Source organism: Podarcis pityusensis (assembly GCF_964106645.2).
Source record: "Podarcis pityusensis genome assembly, chromosome: 4".
In the NCBI taxonomy this organism is placed as follows: Eukaryota; Metazoa; Chordata; class Lepidosauria; order Squamata; family Lacertidae; genus Podarcis; species Podarcis pityusensis.
In genome coordinates, this window is record NC_138027.1 from 76,285,614 (window position 1) to 76,305,186 (window position 19,573).

Genomic DNA, 19,573 nt, shown 5'->3' on the forward strand with positions numbered 1-19,573 from the left:
CCATGTAGGCTAAGATTGCTGAAACCCTGGAGAGCTGCTGCCTGCATAGACAAGACTGAGCTAATTGGACTAACAGCTTGACTCTGTATACAACAGTTTCATGTGTTGATTTAAATGTGTATGTGGTTTTCCTCCACATTTGTGGTTCTAGATCATCATAATGCCCACCCCAATTCCTTCTCAATAATTGTTTCAGGCCTTTTCCTTCACCCACTTTCTTCCTTTTTCTTGACATTTCATCTTGCTTCTTGGATATTTCAGTGATAATCCCTCTGCCTTCTCTTGTGTCTCCCTGACCTCTACCTTTGGACAGACACTTTCATGTACTGCCTTGAGGACTCCCTTTTGTCTTCACTTTTAAAAAAAGGGTTCTGTCCCTGACCTCTTGGCTGTGGAATTCCCCTGCCTGAATACCACTTTGTCTTAACCTTCAACAATGTTGTCCACTCTGCTTGTAACACCATCTGGTTATTTTCTTACCTATGCATTTCATACATCATTTCTTCTTCTGCTTTCCCTCGCCTGTGTCAGTCTGAATGGGAAATGCATAGCTTCTTCTGAGAGTTACCTGTCAGGTAAGAATTGTCAATATTGCCTGTTCTACCTGCCATAAGGATCAGGGACAAAGAAAATGAGGACTAAGGCTGGGTTTGCATAATTGACTGCTATCATAATACAGTGGTACCTCGGGTTAAGTATTTAATTCGTTCTGGAGGTCCGTTCTTAACCTGAAACTGTTCTTAACCTGAGGTACCACTTTAGCTAATGGGGCCTCCCGCTGCCACCACACGATTTCTGTTCTCATCCTGAGGCAAAGTTCTTAACCCGAGGTAGTATTTCTGGGTTAGCAGAGTCTGTAACCTGAAGTGTCTGTAACCTGAGGTATAATAATAATAATAATAATAATAATAATAATAATAATAAAAAATTTATTTATACCCCACCCATCTGTCTGGGTTTCCCCAGCCACTCTGGATGGCTTCCAACAAAATATTAAAATACAGTAGTCTGTCAAACGTTAAAAGCTTCCCTAAACAGGGCTGCCTTCAGATGTCTTTTCCTGAATTAGATGTTTCTTCATGAAAACTAAACAGTCTTAATGTTTAATTTATAAACAAATTTAGTTGTACGTATGATTCCTTAGTTAACCTATATTGATGCTTCCTTTACACGCAGCGGTGGTCAGCATTGCTGACGAAACTCTGAAGCAATGCAGAAGAGTGATAATTGTGTTGGTACCGGATTCATCCCGCTTCAGCACGCAGAGACTGACCTCCGAGCATGAAATTGCGGTGTACAGCGCTCTTATTCGGGATGGAGTTAAAGTGATACTGATTGAGCTGGATAAAATCAAAGACTACGACAACATGCCAGAATCATTAAAATACCTTAAACAAAAACATGGAGTGCTCAGGTGGGAAGAAGGCCTTTCGGAGAAATCTCAAAGGGCATCAACAAAGTTTTGGAAAAATGTACGGTACCAAATGCCAGCCAGCCGAAGACCACCTTCCTCCGAGTTTCATTTGCTGCCAGTACTTTTTAACTCTCCTTGGATACCAGAAGGGTTGTAACAAGATGACATATGCACTGTTCTCTTGAACATGTTCAAACAAGGGGTGCAAGGCATAGTTCCAGGTGTGCTGCATGAATAACCCCAGAAAGCGGCTGTTGAGAGTTGCGGTCCCTAGGAATGTCTACTTTTGATCGCTTGGGAAGAGCCTTCTCTACCAGGATGCGATCAGCCATGGACCTAGGAAGCTTTTGGTTTGGTTCAGTGAGTTCCTTGGACAAATGGCAAAATGTGAATGATTGAGCCAAAAATTGTTTTACAGAGGAAGGAAGCGAATGTGAAGGAAACAGTTTCCCCCTCCCATGTGCAGACTTTATACGTAGTCAGGTTTTAACCTGAAACATAAGGGCTCACTTGGAACAGCTTAAATAGCTGCTTCATTTGTCCAATACTTGTTCATTCCCCTTTTAAAGGATAATTCCATATACTATGCATATTATTACGGTATCTCCCAAGGAGAAAAGCAGTAAGAGAGCACCATATTTTTGGGGTGGACTGTCTTACCAGTAAGCAGATGCAAAAGCAAGAGTGTGAATTCTCTGTGATTTATTCACATTTTAATTAAATTGTAATGCCATAGTCTTCAATGCAGAAAAAAAAATCACATGAGTGACTTTAAGTGAAGTTATTAGATGGTAATTATTTTTTACACTTCTGAAAAGATTATTTGCATGATGTTTCAAAATGGCCAAACATTTGCAGACTCATGAGCACTTTATCTGTATCTCTATGATATGTAATGTTTCACATTATTTTTAGAGGCTGCATTCTCTAGCGTGGAAGCCCAGATTTGACGTTTTAAATCTCAACCAAATATGTAAGACTAGAAAGTGGCATCATCTTTTTTTGTACAACTGTGTGATTATTTCTATAGGTGAAATAATTTTGTTGTAATTATGTAATAATTCATTTAACTTGCACAATACACTGATTCCTATGAAATTTTTATATCTGCCTCTATTGTGGATGGTTTTGCGAAACCCACATCTGAAGCATTGTTGAGGAAGAAGGCACCTGAGCAGCTATATCAATTAGAAAACCAGAGAGGATGTTTTAGAGCTAATTGTCTAATTAACAAGATGCCATTCACCCAAGAGTTCTTTTAAAACCCGAAATGAGATATAGCCAACAAAAAAAGTGCAGTTGGTTGCAGAACTCTAGCTACTTTGCAATCTTCCAGGAAAGAGATAAGGTAACATCAATTTTAAGCAATCAATTAGACCTGTCAAAAACTGACCGTTGTCCCACAGCCATGATCATTAATGCCTTGTTGACATCAAGGCTGGGCAACTCTTAACACACATTCTGTGGATTTGCCTTTGAAAATACTTTAGAAACTTGTCTGAAATGTGGCAGTTAAAGTTTTAACTTCTTGTTGTTGCTAGGTTTTTTTTTTTTAAAGTATACGGCTATTTATTTATTTAGAGTATATTTATTCTACCTTTTGGCTTTAAAAGACCCCATGATGCCTTAAAAATAATAATAATCACATATACTATATTTGCCAACACACCCAATAAGACTCGAGACAAGTTAGATGGGTATCAGGTTATATTTATTAAAATATAACAACTAGAGAATATTCAGAATGATTCAACCAAATTAATCAAAACCAATGAGGTTCAGGCAGTGAGGTGGGTTGCTGGAGGTATTTCAGCTTTCCCATTTTCTGAGCCAGCTACCAGGCGCATGCTGTGATCACCCAGCAAGGCCTGAGGGAACTCCTCCCCCTCACTGCTTACTCCTTGGGTAAGGTAAAGGTAAAAGGTAAATGACCCCTGGATGGTTAAGTCCAGTCAATGGCAACTATGGGTTGTGGCGCTCATCTCGCTTCAGGCCGAGGGAGCCGGCATTTGTCCATAGACAGCTTTCCGAGTCATGTGGGCAGCATGACTAAACCGCTTCTGGAGTAACGCAACACCATGACGGAAGCCAGAGCGCACGGAAACATCATTTACCTTCCCACCACATCAGTACCTATTTATCTACTTGCACTGGCATGCTTTCAAACTGCAAGGTTGGCAGGAGCTGGGAAAGAGCAACAGGAGCTCACCCTGTCACGCAGATTCAAACTGCTGACCTTCTGATCGGCAAGTCCAAGAGACTCCGTGGTTTGGACCACAGCACCATCTGCGTCCCTTGGGTATATGAACATGACATGCACACTGTGACCCTCTCAGTGTGGTGTGGTGGTTAAGAGCGGTGGACTCGTAATCTGGTGAACCAGGTTCGCTTCCCCACTCCTCCATATGCAGCTGCTGAGTGACCTTGGGCTAGTCACACTTCTCTGAAGTCTCTCAGCCCCACTCACCTCACAGAGTGTTTGTTGTGGGGGAGGAAGGGAAAGGAGAATGTTAGCAGTTTTGAGACTCCTTCGGGTAGTGATAAAGCGGGATATCAAATCCAAACTCCTCCTCCTCCTTCTCCTCCTCCTCCTCCTCCACTTCTTCTTCTTCTTCTTCTTCTTCTTCTTCTTCTTCTTCTTCTTCTTCTTCTTCTTCTTCTTTTCTTTTCAGCCAGCGTACACCCCAATGTGCCTGACAGGCCCACACACTACTCTGCCTTTGATATTAGTCAGCTATGGAGTGGGCTGAAAGTTCTCCACTTCTATAGGGCACATCATCCCATGTGGTTGCCCACATGGCCCCTGTGGGAGAGTCCACCTCTCCTCATCTTGTAGGGGAGGAGAGTGTGGCAAATGCATCCCCTCTCCATATTGAGAAGGAATGGAATTTTATCAACCCCACTGGCCTTTCTGCTCATTCTGAGCTTTCAGGGGCTTTAGACCAGGTTACTTGAAAGGGACTTTTAGAGAAGAGCTGTGGCTCAGTGGCAGAGGATCTGCTTTGCATGCAGAAGGTTCTGGGTTCAATTCCTGGCATCTCCCCAAAGAATCCTATATGAAACCCTGGAGAGCTGTTTGCCATTCAGTATGGCTGAACCAGATGCATCAAAGGTAACTGAAGATCTAAGGTAGGTTCCTAAGGACACTTCTCATGTGCTCTTGCCCACTCACTCAGGTTGTTGGGGAGGCTCTGTTCTGTGCCTTATCTCTGGAGGTGGTGTTGCCAGAAACATGGGATGTTCTTCCTTGCTGCAGTTTCAAAACTCTGGAATTTCCTGCCTCAAGAGGTGAACTTAGCTCCTCCCCAAGTGAGGTTCAGGCAGCAAGCAAAAATATGTTTGCCTTGGCATGTCTGTGACTTGAATAGCTCCTACATTGTTTTCTTGGTGTCCCCGATTATTGGCAGCAATCCTGGTTTGCTTACATTTAAAATAAAATAAGATGATTGCATGGTTTTTAACCTTCATTGATTACTTCCTTGAGTGCCTTATTATGAAATGAAAAGGCAGCTTAAAGCCTTGCCGCATGGCTTATGTAACAGGAAGTCTTGCCATGTGTTCTGGAGTGCTTTGAAAGCATACGAACAAGCGTGAAGTCGGGGCTAATCTGGTAGACATCATCTATTTTGTTTTCTAAAAGCTTTGGGCAAAGTCCTTCCCTTAAAGCTCCTGAATGAATTTGGCAGTCATGTGTTAAGACAAAAAGATTTCCTTATGCATTGGTGACTGATTAAACGAAGCATAAGGAAGGTGCAAGCAGAATGTGTTGTGATGGCATTTATATTGGGACTTCTGCTTTTAAATTTATTCATAAATGATCTGGAATCAGATGTACAGTGATGATGGCTACATTTGTGGATTACACCATACTACTCAAGATTTTGAAATCTCAGTCTGTGGTCATGAGATAGCAACTGAGTTCAGGAAGTGAAAATTGATTCATACGGTTACCCCCCCCCCAAAAAAAACACACCCCTGATCACATATACTAATGAGCTCTGAAGAACTGGCATTAATTCACGAGGAACTACATCTTGCAATTGTGGACACAACAATGACCACTCCCCACATTAAATGGGGGGTGCCCTTTGTGTGGTCGCGCGCAGCCCCTGGACCCTATGCGGCACCATTAGAACAGGCTTGGCTTCACCTCCCCCCAGGTGGGATACCTGGAGGTCTACCTCAGTCATTGTCCAATCCTGCCTGGGGAAGCATTGCCAAGGTGATCAGGCCAGGTAGGGGGAGGGACCACCTGCCCACACAACAGAGGGAGGATCTTACCTGGGAATCGTCAGTTGGCTCCAGAGCTTCTCCCACCCTACCCACCCTCAGTTAAGACTTCTTTTGCAGGTTAACCTTTTCTCCACAGGTACGTGGGTGCTGCTACGTCAAGGTCACTGTTGAAGGGCCAGAAAGGAATTCTCCTGCATTGGCAGGTTTGCCTTTCCCATAGCAAAACGCCACAACTTTGGCGATATCAGGCCTTGGGTGGAATCCTTTAGTCTATCTTCCCTGAATGGGGGGTCGTGCAGTGGTGACCCACGCCCCCTTCCTCTTTGCGGCGGTGATACCAGGGTTCCCCGTTAAAGGGGTTTTTGAGGGGAGGCTTTGGCCGTACGCCAAGAGGTCGTCATTGCTCTCCCCTGCGACGGTGGCGTAATGGGGGCGGTCTCTCTCTGCTTGAACATATGTTCTCCAGAGCCAGCCCATCCCCCCCTACTGGATAACCCTGATGTTCCTCAGATCCCTGGCGGGGGATTGGGAGAGATAAATGCCCAATGCCTGAGCCAAGGTCTACCCACATCTAAAACATAATATACTTGTGGCCAATTTTAATCCCATAGCACATTGTCTTGAGTCGTTATTCCACACGGGGGCCTCCAAGGGTTTGGGGGACTCTGCCTGTCCATGCAATAGAAAGCTATCTGGAGTATTCTTGCTGGGTGAAGATATATTTCTGAGTTTTGCTTGTTGAGACCATTTTGAACTGTGCCTCAGGAAATTAGCAAGACATGTTTAGACAATTAAAATGGGCACATACCAAGGATGAACGCTGCTAAGATTGTCTGCATGTTTTGAAAGTATCTCTGAATTTCCATACCATGTTCTGGCCTAAGGATATGGTATACACAACTTGCCTCAGAAATTGTTATTTGTAAAACTTTGAAAGACATGGAAAGTTCTGTCGCCATCGCTGTAAATTCCTGTCGGCTTTTCCTTTTGTTTCTGTACTCCAAGGGCATTGAGGGTCTTGCAGCTGGAAGTTTGATTCACCCAACAGAAAGGTTGCTTACTTCTAGGCGTACTTGGGTTTGTGCAGTGCATTGCGCTATGCATACTGGTGGGAATGTAGAAGTCGGGTTGGTTGCTTTGCGCTGAAAATGAATGGGATCCTCAGATATGCAAATCCTAGACTACCTGCCCCATATGCAATGCACCCAGCAGACTCCATAGAACGTTTCCACCTACCCCAAATGTAATGGTGAAGGGTCACTCATTTGGGGTGATTACATATACACCCACTCCCTACAGTGACCAACAAAGGTGTACCCAGGGTCCCTTGCGCCTTTGACCACGAGCTGTATCAGCACTCCTCCCAGTGAAAAAAAATCACTTTACCACAATAGTCACATTAGAATAACTACCGTATTTTTCGCTCCATAAGACGCACCTGACCCTAAGATGCACCTAGTTTTTAGAGGGGGAATGCAAGGGGAGGAAATATTATTTAAAGGGAGTGCTGAGCAGAGCCTGTATGCATCCCTGAGGAGGAAAAAGCCACCAAGAGCACACACGCTCCGCATGGCTCTTGGGGGCTTTTCTGGGAGATGGGGAAAGGGACAGAGCCATGTGATCTGTCCCTTCCCCCACCTCCCGCAAGAGCCGTGTGCTAAGCCAGAAGCCAGTACAGCAAGCAGGATCGCTGCGCAGCGATCCCTCTTGCTGTCCTGGCTTATGGGATAGCCGTACACAGCCTCTCCCGAGCAGCTGGATGAATGCTCCCCCAAGAGCCGTGCTCCCTTTAAAGAGTGCGCAGAGCATGTGTGCAGCTCTTGGGGGCTTTTCCCCAAGGAGGGAGAAGGGCAGCCCTTCTCCCTCCTCGGGGAAAAGCCCCCAAGTGCCACACACACACTCCACACGGTTCTTTAAAGGGAGTGCTGAGTAGAGTCTCCCGCCTGCGTTCGCTCCAGAAGACTCACACACATTCCCCCTTACTTTTTAGGAGGGGAAAAGTGCGTCTTATAGAGCAAAAAATATGGTACATTTTACAGGATCCAAGTATTCAAAGCATCTGGTGTGAGAGTGAGGCAAGGAGGAAGGGTGGAAAAATTCACACACTTTTGTCCTGTGGTGTGAGGAAGGTTCTCCCGCATTTGATCTCACTGCGACAGAAGCGGCACATTGCAACATACATGGTCTGATAGGTGATTTTTGTGCCCCCTGGTTTCACCAACCCCTAGATACACCTCTGGTGACCAACAATATGCATGAGGATGTGGTGATCACTACAGCAGAAGTGATGTGTAGACCAGGTAGCTGGTAACCCCTAAAGGAAGTGCATTAGGGTTTGGTACATGCCATTTTGCAAGTGCAAATGATGTGGCAATTTCTTAGCCCTTCTCCAGGTACTTGACAGACATTCTTTCCATTCTTGACCTGGTACTTTGACTTCCTCTCACACCGGTTTCATGATGCCATGCTCTTTACCAATCTTGGAGGGTCCTTTTCAATGTAGAGTTGAAGAACTGTTCCAACTAGTTTTGCGGCAAGGGAACCGCTGAGATTTGAGAGAGTTTGACTTCTCTTCTTGTGAATTACCACAGACACACGTGCTTGTGCTCTCCCCCCCCCCCGCACTCCCACAATTCAAAGTGAGGTGCTTAAAAATATCATCCTCCTTTCTGAAGCAACCATGATTTGAAACAGAGGTGCAGTTGGGTAATATTAGACTCTGGACTGCATACATGCCATACATTTTAAGCACATTTTCCCTCTCAACTTGTTTGGTCTGTCATACAGATGGCTCTTACTCAATCGGGCCAGAAGAATTTCCTGCGTGAAATTCCATGTTTGTTTCAGATGAGATTATCTTTTCCAACTTGTCTCTGGAGAGAGCTCAGCACACCCACATGACTACAAATGTTGGGAAGGAAGCCACCCCTTTCAGAGTTTTGATTTGTGCTGTTTTGAAGTTGGTGCATAATTGTTTGCTCTGCCCTAACAACTTCCTTGCCTACAACTCTGTAAACTGGTAAAACCCGTTTAAAGGAGAGGAGTGAAGCTCTTGCCACACATCTGCTTGTGGGTTTCCACTTCTATCCGGTAGGATATGGATTAGACTTGCTTCTGTAGCTTTCCTTACGCAGCGAGAAGTGTACACTGGCAAGTTCGGTATACACCAGGCATTCCGTACAATGGAACTACTCCACAGGGTGCTAAATTTCATGGTCTTCACCATCAGCAAATGTGCACACTTCCATAATGCCCAAAGCTGATTTTATAGAGGAGAAGATCAGAATGCAGCAACAGGTTTTTCTCTTCAACAGAGCTTCAAAAAGAAAGATGTGGTATGGCTGTTTTGAGCTCTCATCGGACATAAGGGTGTTTTGAGATATTAATGAGTCTTTTGTATTTCCATTTAAGGAGTACTGTAGACTTTCCAGCCTTTTTATATTGAACTGTTGCCAGAATAGACCCACACTCTATTCTTCCATGAAGGATTACAGTAACAAGGGGCAAGGCAACTTTGGGATGGAATTTTCTGGAAAGAAGATGTTTGAGACACTACATGAGACACTACAGAGTTTTTGGACCTGAAAGGTGGTTGATTCTCTTCTGTCCCAGGTTTGTGGAATTAACTTTATAAAGGCTAACAATAACTGTCCAATAGAAAGTTTAATGAGAAAATTCTTTAGTATTTAGAAATGAGCTACTTAATGTGCTGGTATGATCTGCCATTGTATACTATTGTTTTCTTTTTTGAGGAATGTACATTTATTTATTAAAAGTATTTGTATATCATGAAACGTATCAAAGCGGTTTACAACATTAAAAAAGATAAAAGCCACACAATGAAAGCATTAAAAAATGATTTAAAAGCAGAAGAGTTAAAAACAAGCACCATTAAACCATTGTAGGAGATTGCTTGCATAGGTGCTGGTGGAATAAAAAGGTTTTCATCAGGCGTTTTAAAAGTTGGCACAGAAGACACGCACTGAATCTTTATTGGCAGAGTGTCTGGACCGATGACACTAAAGACTCAGTTTCTCGTTGTTGTCAAATGTGACTCACAAACTCAGGGATGGACCAGTGATGATCCTGAAGATGATTTCAGTGATCGTGCTGGGATATGGGAGTTCAGGTGATTCCTGAGATGCTCTGGACCTAAAGATCCTATGAGATAGTAAGAAAATACTTTTAAAGCACTGATAATTTTAGCAGAAGCTAGGAATGGAGGCTAGAAATAATATTTCAGACTGTTAGAAACAACCATCTTTTTTTTTTTAAAAAAAAAGTAAAGTGGGAGACTTGAGCATCTTGGATTCTCACAGCTTAGTTGAAAATGCACTTTTTTTTTACAATCTCACTGTTAGATGACTGCATTATTAGAATAACTTCATTTCTAGCTGCCATTGGTCAAATATAAATATTGCTCAGGAGAGGCTCTCCATTCCTTCAGAGAGGCTTTTCGGGATTTTTCTGTAGTATCTTGCCATTGGCTAAAGTTCAAAACTGGAATGTGAAAATCCTTCATGGTCTTCCCCACAATAACGAATAGAAGTAAAGTAAAATAATATAATGCAAAATTTGAGATTGAAACCAGCAACAAATAAATATGATAATGTTTGATCTAAAATGGCAGGTGACAAAAGAGGATCATAGATTATCTTTAATTTAATATTGATGACAGCCAGGGCAAAGTTTCTATACCTGTGGTTAATTCTGCATCGATAGCTCCCAGCAAGAGTCAAATTTTTCCTTTTTGTGATTATAACTGTTAGATTCTAACGTCCTTGTAGAAGAGTAGTTCAAGCAAAACTGGATGAAAGCATTTAATCATAACTATGGAAGAGATAACAGCCTACTAAATCTTCTGTGGGCATTGCTTGGTGCCAAACATACCGTGAGGCAGAGTGTGGCAGCTGCCTCAGGTATCAAATGCTGAAGAGAAAGGTGTGGACAGAGCTCTGTGTGTTATGTGGCACCCTAAATAAGCTTGCTAACCTCAGGTGCAGTGGAGGATGCGGTCCTAGTGCCTTTGCAAATATAAGATTCAGCTGCCAGTCCAGTCAACTTCTGCATGTGGAATGGAGAGGGGGACGCCATCTTGTCTACTGCCCGAGGCAACAAACATCTTGGCCCAGCCCTGACCTTACAAGCAGTGGCTAATGAACTATGGAATCATTACAATATCCTTCTGTGATTTTACAGCCCTATATTACAGGCTAGAGTCACAGTTACTTTACTATGTGGGCCAGGGAAGTGGGAAATTGCTTTGATTTCTCACTTTTTAGGTGTGTTGTGGTTTATGTGTTGTAGCTGTACCTTTTGCCTTAAGTGTCTGTGTATTTTGGTCACTGAATAATGGATTTGCAACGATCTTATTCCTTACACTTGAGGTTACTTCATATGCTTCATTTTTTAAATGTACCTGCTTAGCCTCTACCTGCTTAGCCTCTATGAGGCCAGTGTGGTGTAGTGGTTAAGAGCAGTACTCTCGCAATCTGGGGAACCGGGTTCGCATCTCCGCTCCTCCACATGCAGCTGCTGGGTGACCTTGGGCCAGTCACACTTCTCTGAAGTCTCTCAGCCCCACTCACCTCACAGAGTGTTTCGTTGTGGGGGAGGAAGGGAAAGGAGAATGTGAGCCGCTTTGAGACTCCTTAAAGGGAATGAAAGGCGGGATATCAAATCCAAACTCTTCTTCTTCTTATCTCAAAATATAATGCATGTTTGCAACTGTGTATATTAATACTGGGATGTGTGTTGTTGAGCTAGGATTGGCTGCAAATGCATGTGTGGAAGTCAATGACTCTCTCACAAGTTCCAGCCACTTTCTTCTGACCCAACCGTGTGGTGATTCTGATAATCGCCTTGGGCTGAGACTCATCTCCTCATAAACATATCCAGCCAGGGAACAGGTGGCATCTCTATATCTAGCAAGGCCTAGATGTGGCCAGGCAATGGTGCAGCAGTCAGGGTTGGACCTACAATGGCCAAGTGAGGCAGACACCTCAGGGGAGGGGGAGGTGCTGGGCGCATGGAGTAGCAAAGAGAGATGTAAAGGCCATGCTAAGCTAGCCTGTTGCCCTCAGGTGAAGTGGAGGAAGTGTTCTCCTTGGCGGCCTTATTAGGATTTTGTTTGTGGAATGAGGGGTTGAGGAAACCATTTTGTTTGACCGAGGCAGGTAGATGGCTTGGACCAGCTGTGGGAACAGAATGAGTTTTGTGTATGTGCATGAAAACTTAACATTTGCTTGTTGGTGCATGAACTAACATGTTGTGTGCACTCAAAGGGACATGTTTCTCCGTAGCGAGCTATTTGTGTTACTAGAGCACAATAGTTATTAAGGTAGCTGCACCTTACTGTGGATGGTTAGCACCACAAAGGCTTCCCCATTCTCCATGTTGTAGGAGAATGATTTTCTGTTCATAGATGGAAAGATGAAAAGCTTTTCCTTTTGGTTTCTGTTGCATGAAGTGCTAAGAAACTTTTTCTTTTTTGAAAGAATATTTATTCCAATTTTAAGATTACAGAAAAAGAAAAAAGTAAAAAAAGAAAAACAAATCACATACATCCTACAAAAAAACACACAGTACAAAGAAAAATACAAAAGACAAAAAATCACAATAAAAAAGTAACAAAAAATCAAATTAAACCATTAGAACCGTTTTCCCATTTACTTATTTCCGTGACTTCCTCTCACTTCTCTGCTTTGTATTCTAATTTGAATCGTATCTCCAGCAAATCCTTCTAACCTTCTTTTCATTTACTTATTTTAACATTCGAAAGTATTTAATTCTCCTCTATCTTTATTTTACACTTCATATTTACTTATTCCATTAAAACTTTTTCTTTTTTGAAGGCGGGAGAACAAAAAATTAGGAAAAAAACGCATTCTTGCAGCTGCAGGTACCAGTTACCAGTAAAAATAATAATGAAAGTGTTTTGGGGTTACGTATCAAGTTAAAATGGCATTAATGAATCTTCCTCTCTCTTTCCTTTCGTGTAGTAAAACATGAAGACCACATTAGGGATTTCCTGCACTGTTATGCTATCATTCTTCTATGTACTCAAATCAGGTGGGTGATACAGAAGTTGATTTTGTGGAGAACTTTTGTGGGGGGGACACGAAGCAATATTGAAAACCAGCAATCTTTGTTAGATGCCCCAAATACTCTAGGATTAAAACTCCGCCTTTTCACTGCTGTGCTGCCGATATTTGCTTTGTATGTTCACGATTATTCAAGGGTAAGTTTAAACTTATTATTTATTTCTTACATTATGTATTTATTTATTACCTCTGTAGTCCACCTTGTTTTTACCAAGGAGCACAAGGTGGTATACATGGCTGTCCCCCCTCCTCATTTAATTCACCACAGCAACCCTGTGAGGTAGGTCAGGCTGAGAGGCAATCACTGGCCCAAGGTCACCCAGTGAGCTTCATGGCTTAGTGGGGATTTGAACCCTGGTCTCCCAGGTCCTAGTCTGACACTATAAACTAAGATTACGTAACATGCAACATTGTGGGTAGATGTAGTTGGCTCCTATTGGCTAGCTGAAGTTGATTTCTCCTTTAACAGTCAGTAAAAAAATCTCACTCGAAACTAAAAATAATAATATTTCCTCTACTCCTTGCAGAGAAATGCATTGTCCAGGATATTAAAATTGCTAACCCATACGTTGCTGAAGGAGAACCGCTAGGACGCCATTGTTTTTTTTACCCAACACCAGATCTTGAAAACACACCCTATAATTTCAGCTGGTATACAAGTGGAAATGAAACACCTATAACGAAAGACCCATCCTCCAGAATTCATCAGCGTGGAACAAAGCTGTGGTTTATTCCTGCAAGATATGAAGATTCTGGATTATATGAATGTGTTATACGGTCAGGACTTGCCATTAACTGTGGTGCATGTGTGTAAATGGTGGAGGGTGGTAATTCAGGATGTACCATTGGAAATCTGACTGCAGTGGTACCTTGGTTCTCAAACTTAATCCGTTCCGGAAGATAGTTCCAAAACCAAAGCGTTCCAAAACCAAGGCACACTTTCCCATAGAAAGTAATGCAAAATGGATTAATCCGTTCCAGACTTTTAAAAACAACCCCTAAAACAGCAATTTAACATGAATTTTACTATCTAACGAGACCATTGAGCCATAAAATGAAAGCAATAAACAATGTGCTGCGGTCGCACAGTCAATCAATCAGTGGCTGAACTGGGTTCCACACAGTCACAAAAACAAAACAAATTTTTTTGCAAAAACAAAAATGCAAAATAAACAGTAAAAACAGACAGACCTCAGCGTAACACTCAAAACGGAAGCGTGGCACTCAAATTGGAGGCGAAACACTCAAATCGGAAGTGTAATAGTCAAAACGGAGCATGTTCAGCTTCCAAAAAAAGTTCGCAAACTGGAACACTTACTTCCGGGTTTGCAGTGTTTGGGTTCCAAGTTGTTTGAGTACCAAGGCATTTGAGAACCAAGGTACCACTGTATTTTCCAGTGCAACAAATCTCAGATAAGCAGATATTGTTTAATTGCTGCTTGAGGCTGTGCTTTGCAGAGAGGTTGCAGATCACAGAATTGTAGAATTAGAAGGGACCCCAAGGATCATCGAGATCAAACATTCCACTCAAAAGCAAAACTAAAACAAAAATCGCATACACGAGCACCCCAATTCAATTCCTTGCAAGTGGAGCAAGTCTGTGTTCACAGCTTGGTGCAAACAAAAGGTGCAAACAAAGGGTGCAAACAAAGGGTGCTCATCAGTGGTTCCTCTTCATCCTGGAGAAGAGTGACTAGTGGGGTGCCACAGGGTTCTGTCTTGGGCCCGGTCTTATTCAACATCTTTATCAACGACTTGGATGATGGACTCAAGGGCATCCTGATCAAATTTGCAGATGACACCAAACTGGGAGGGGTGGCTAACACCCCAGAGGACAGGATCACACTTCAAAAGGACTTTGACAGATTAGAGAACTGGGCCAAAACAAACAAGATGAATTTTAACAGGGAGAAATGTAAAGTATTGCACTTAGGCAAAAAAAAAAATGAGAGGCACAAATACAAGATGGGTGACACCTGGCTTGAGAGCAGTACATGTGAAAAGGATCTAGGAGTCTTGGTTGACCGCAAACTTGACATGAGCCAACAGTGTGACGCGGCAGCTAAAAAAGCCAATGCAATTCTGGGCTGCATCAATAGGAGTATAGCATCTAGATCAAGGGAAGTAATAGTGCCACTGTATTCTGCTCTGGTCAGACCTCACCTGGAGTACTGTGTCCAGTTCTGGGCAACACAGTTCAAGAAGGACACTGACAAACTGGAACGTGTCCAGAGGAGGGCAACCAAAATGGTCAAAGGCCCGGAAACGATGCCTTATGAGGAACGGCTAAGGGAGCTGGGCATGTTTAGCCTGGAGAAGAGGAGGTTAAGGGGTGATATGATAGCCATGTTTAAATATATAAAAGGATGTCACATAGAGGAGGGAGAAAGGTTGTTTTCTGCTGCTCCAGAGAAGCGGACACAGAGCAATGGATCCAAACTACAAGAAAGAAGATTCCACCTAAACATTAGGAAGAACTTCCTGACAGTAAGAGCTGTTCGACAGTGGAATTTGCTGCCAAGGAGTGTGGTGGAGTCTCCTTCTTTGGAGGTCTTTAAGCAGAGGCTTGACAACCATATGTCAGGAGTGCTCTGATGGTGTTTCCTGCTTGGCAGGGGGTTGGACTCGATGGCCCTTGTGGTCTCTTCCAACTCTTTGATTCTATGATTCTATGAAAGCCTGTTTGACTTCAACCTCAAGCACCTTCTCCTGCGACTCCCAGGCCCAACAACTTACCTGCAGCCATAGGGAAGGCAGCAGAGGTGGAAACTGGCCCTTCACTCATATTAGAAACATCCATTTCCACCAGGTAGGATTTGGGAGTTCATGTTCCAATATGCCCAGGGTAACACAATGCTGTTTCCATTAATTTCCACTGGGAAGAAGGCCCTTGAGGCTATTTGCATCAAATTCCACAAGAGATGCTGCGCCATACTTTCATCTCCCTCCCTCCCTGACAAGAGTAGATGTCCTCCTGAGGAGTGGCAGTGCCTGCGGTTACTTCTACTGCCTTCCCCATCGCTGAGTGGAATCCCTGGGTCCTCGAGGGCAAGGAAAGGGGGAGGTGGCTGAGGTTGGTGTTCCATGAGCACCACTAAACTTTCTGCAGGTGCTCTAAATCGGCAGCGGGTGGCACTGTGGGTTAAATCACAGAGCCGGTTCGAATCCCTGCGACGGGGTGAGCTCCCGTCGCTCGGTCCCTGCTCCTGCCAACCTAGCAGTTCGAAAGCAGGTCAAAGTGCAAGCAGATAAATAGGTACCACTCTGGCGGGAAGGTAAATGGCGTTTCCGTGCGCTGCTCTGGTTTGTCAGAAGTGGCTTAGTCATGCTGGCCACATGACCCAGAAGCTGTACGCCGGCTCCCTCGGCCAATAAAGTGAGATGAGCGCCACAACCCCAGAGTTGGCCACGACTGGACCTAATGGTCAGGGGTCCCTTTAGCTTTAAATGGGCATTAGAAGCTTGAACTTTTGCAAGTGCTCAACTAGATTGGCTTTCAAAGTATGACATGTCAGGGATTAACTTTAGGATGCTTGTATATCATACCTTGCATGCTGCCCCCAACGCTCATGTATATAGACAAAATGGTAATACCCGTTTTTGTCTTCAAAAGTTTGGCTGCCCTTTGCCAGCTACACTTTCATTGGAAGTTCTCACTGAAGAATCTTAACAATAAAGACTCTTGTGGTACCTTAAAGACCAACAAATTCGTTGTGGTCTAAGCTTTCATGGGCTGCAGTCCATTTTATCCGTTCCATGCAGCACTGTCTTAAGTGGAAAGTATACAAAAGCTTATACGGTGGTTCCTCGGGTTACAGACGCTTCAGGTTACAGGTTTCGCTAACCCAGAAATAGTACCTTGAGTTAAGAACTTTGCTTCAGGATGAGAACAGAAATTGTGCAGTGGCAGCGGTAGGCCTCATTAGCTAAAGTGGTACCTCAGGTTAAGAACAGTTTCAGGTTAAGAACGGACCTCCAGAATGAATTAAGTTCTTAACCCAAGGTACCACTGTATACACTTGCTAGTCTTTATGTGACTTGAGATTTTTTGTTATTTTTGCTGAGGGATGACTGCCTTTTGGGGAATATTGTCAGATTTCATTCGAAGTTCTCATAATTCTAATTGACTGACACATGATTGTATAACAGGTCTGAATGTGTTTGACTCATACCAGTCAGAGCATCCCATTTCTTAGTATTTTCCAACACAAATTCCTGCTCCCTCTTTTCCATTGCACAAAGCCATTCAGCCAAAATGGTATGCCATCTATCTTTGTCCTAAAATGACTGGTAATCTTTAGTTCATCCTCCCATCACCTAATCCTCAACTTGATGAAGTTCAGTAAAACTACACTCTCTGGATGAAAGCATTTCTTCAGGCATTCACAGTTATTTGACTGTGGAATGTGCACATTCCAGTTTATTTCAGTGTTTGTGCTTGCATTCCAGCAATATTGCCTAAGTCCAGGACAATCCGAATGTTTTCAAAACATCGTTAAAAAACACTGGTAAACGATTAAAGGGTTTTGTTTTGGAAAACCTTCAAACTGACGTAAGATTGGAATGACTGTGCTCTTCCATTGGGCAACCAGATTGAACTATTTCGGCAGAGATCTTTTGAAATGATTCCTTTGCAAATTGGGAGATTTCAGATGTTGCATCCTTAGGTATGGAAGCGTCAGATTTAGGTCCTGTAATTTTAGTGGGTATTCATTTATGACCATCTATTTCCCCATTTCCATTTGTTTACATATTTGGTCCAAGAAGTACAATCCTATATGTGTCTTCTCCAAGGGTGAGAAATCCTTTTTTTTTTTGCCTGAGGGCCACATTCCCTCTTGCATAACTTTTCAAGAGCCACATGGGTGGGACCAAGAAGTGGGCGGATCACTGAATGTAAATTTTAACTTTTTACCATAGGATAGTTTTTACACACAGTCATGCATTTCTCTTTATCCCCCATCCAGTCAGGAAAGGTCTTCTTACAGTTCAAGTACACATTCCACCCAGGCAAAGAATACTCAAGGAGAGTATGAATCAGGCCCAGTGAGGGGTCTGGAAAGAGTCCTGGGGGCCAGACAGAGAAGCCTGGAGGACTGCAATTGCCCCTCAGGCCTGACCATCCCCACCCCTAGTCATGGGGGAAGCCAGGATTTATGTTTTGATGGGGGCAAGAGACCTACCTGTCACCATCCTCTATCTGGCTCTGTCTAACAGCTTCAGAATGAAACATTTCAACAACAGTTGTTTTAAAATTACCGTATTTTTTGCTCTATAAGACTCACTTTTTCCCTCCTAAAAAGTAAGGGGAAATGTGTGTGTGTCTTAAGGAGCGAATGCAGGCTGCGCAGCTATCCCAGAAGCCAGAACAGCAAGAGGGATTGCTGCTTTCACTGCGCAGCGATCCCTCTTGCTGTTCTGGCTTGTGAGATTCAGAATATTTTTTTTCTTGTTTTCCTCCTCCAAAAACTAGGTGCATCTTGTGGTCTGGTGCGTCTTATAGAGCGAAAAATACGGTACTTTCTTCTGACGCCAAGTTTTCAGAAAAAGCTGTCAAAATCTTCAGGCATTTGAAAACTAAGTTAAATAAAAAAATTATGTCAGGGAGTACCTTTCATGTGGTTAACGAGCATATTTTTCAAAATTACAAAGAACACACAATTTTTATCTTATTTTTTAAAAAATCTAGACTAAAACAACTTTTCTTGGATTTGCTGAAAACCGTTCACAATATAATCCAAGTGGCTGCAGCGTGCATTTCAATTTCAAATATTCTGATTATTTCTACTTTTAGTTAAATATTATTTATTTTTATTTATTTGATTTAGGGGTGGGGGAGCTACCTCCATGCCCCTCTGGCTACACCCATGCCCCTAGTCTAGGCTGAAGTACGCCCCTATGAGTTCAATGGGACTTACTCTGGAGTATAAGATTGCAGCCTCAATAAAGTAGACAGGGGTCTATTTGGTAACAAAATTGTGCTTGCTATTGCGTTGTCACTATAACAAAAGGCATTCAAACAGCCGCCTTCCTTATCTTATGCTAGGTGCTCCTTTGGGATTAGCGAGAAGGAAAGAGCGTAAGATAATAATTGTGAGGGTGGGGGGTTGTGTGTATGCTTACTCTGCAAAAGCATAAAACTGAAGTAATTTTAACTCTGGCACTTTCATGTTTAGTTACCAGAATTCGACAATATGCTACAGAAATAGGATTAGAATACTGGTTGTCAACGACAGTGCCGCTCTCTGTTTTAATGAGAAGTCCAGCTACAATCAAACGGTACCAAAAGGATCAGCTGCAAAGATTGTGTGTTCTAACACGGAGGACTTGGGACGAGAGCTGGATTTTTTGTCTGTTCGTTGGTATAAGGTACAGACTCTTATAGGTCCCCCTCTTCTGTGGTACTTCCCCATCACTTCTTTTCTTCTAAAGAATACTTAATGTTAAAATTAATGTTAGTAACTTCTCCATGCCACATTATTCTCACAACTGAAGTGCCAAGGCAGTGGGGGGGGGGGAGTATATCTGAAGTATATCTGAAGGAGCGTCTCCACCCCCATTGTTCTACCCGGACACTGAGGTCCAGCGCTGAGGGCCTTCTGGCGGTTCCCTCACTGCGAGAAGCCAAGTTACAGGGAACCAGGCAGAGGGCCTTCTCGGTAGTGGCACCCGCCCTGTGGAAAGACCTCCCACCAGATGTCAAAGAGAACAACAACTACCAGACTTTTAGAAGACATCTGAAGGCAGCCCTGTTTAGGGAAGCTTTTAATGTTTGATATATTACGGTATTTTAATATTTTGTTGGAAGCCGCCCAGAGTGGCT

The 19,573-nt window shown here is 43.2% G+C and overlaps 1 protein-coding gene across 1 annotated transcript in view; it reads left to right on the forward strand.

Annotated features, from left to right (window-relative positions):
- The window catches only part of LOC308476376 (uncharacterized protein), a 65,672-nt gene that overhangs the window by 32,913 nt on the left and 13,186 nt on the right, over window positions 1-19,573 (forward strand). Inside the window, exons 11-14 of the mRNA XM_081003919.1 lie at window positions 1,177-1,569; window positions 12,653-12,718; window positions 13,278-13,527; window positions 18,927-19,119. Coding sequence (XP_080860045.1) covers window positions 1,177-1,569; window positions 12,653-12,718; window positions 13,278-13,527; window positions 18,927-19,119 — 902 coding nt within the window. The remainder of the gene's footprint in view (window positions 1-1,176; window positions 1,570-12,652; window positions 12,719-13,277; window positions 13,528-18,926; window positions 19,120-19,573) is intronic.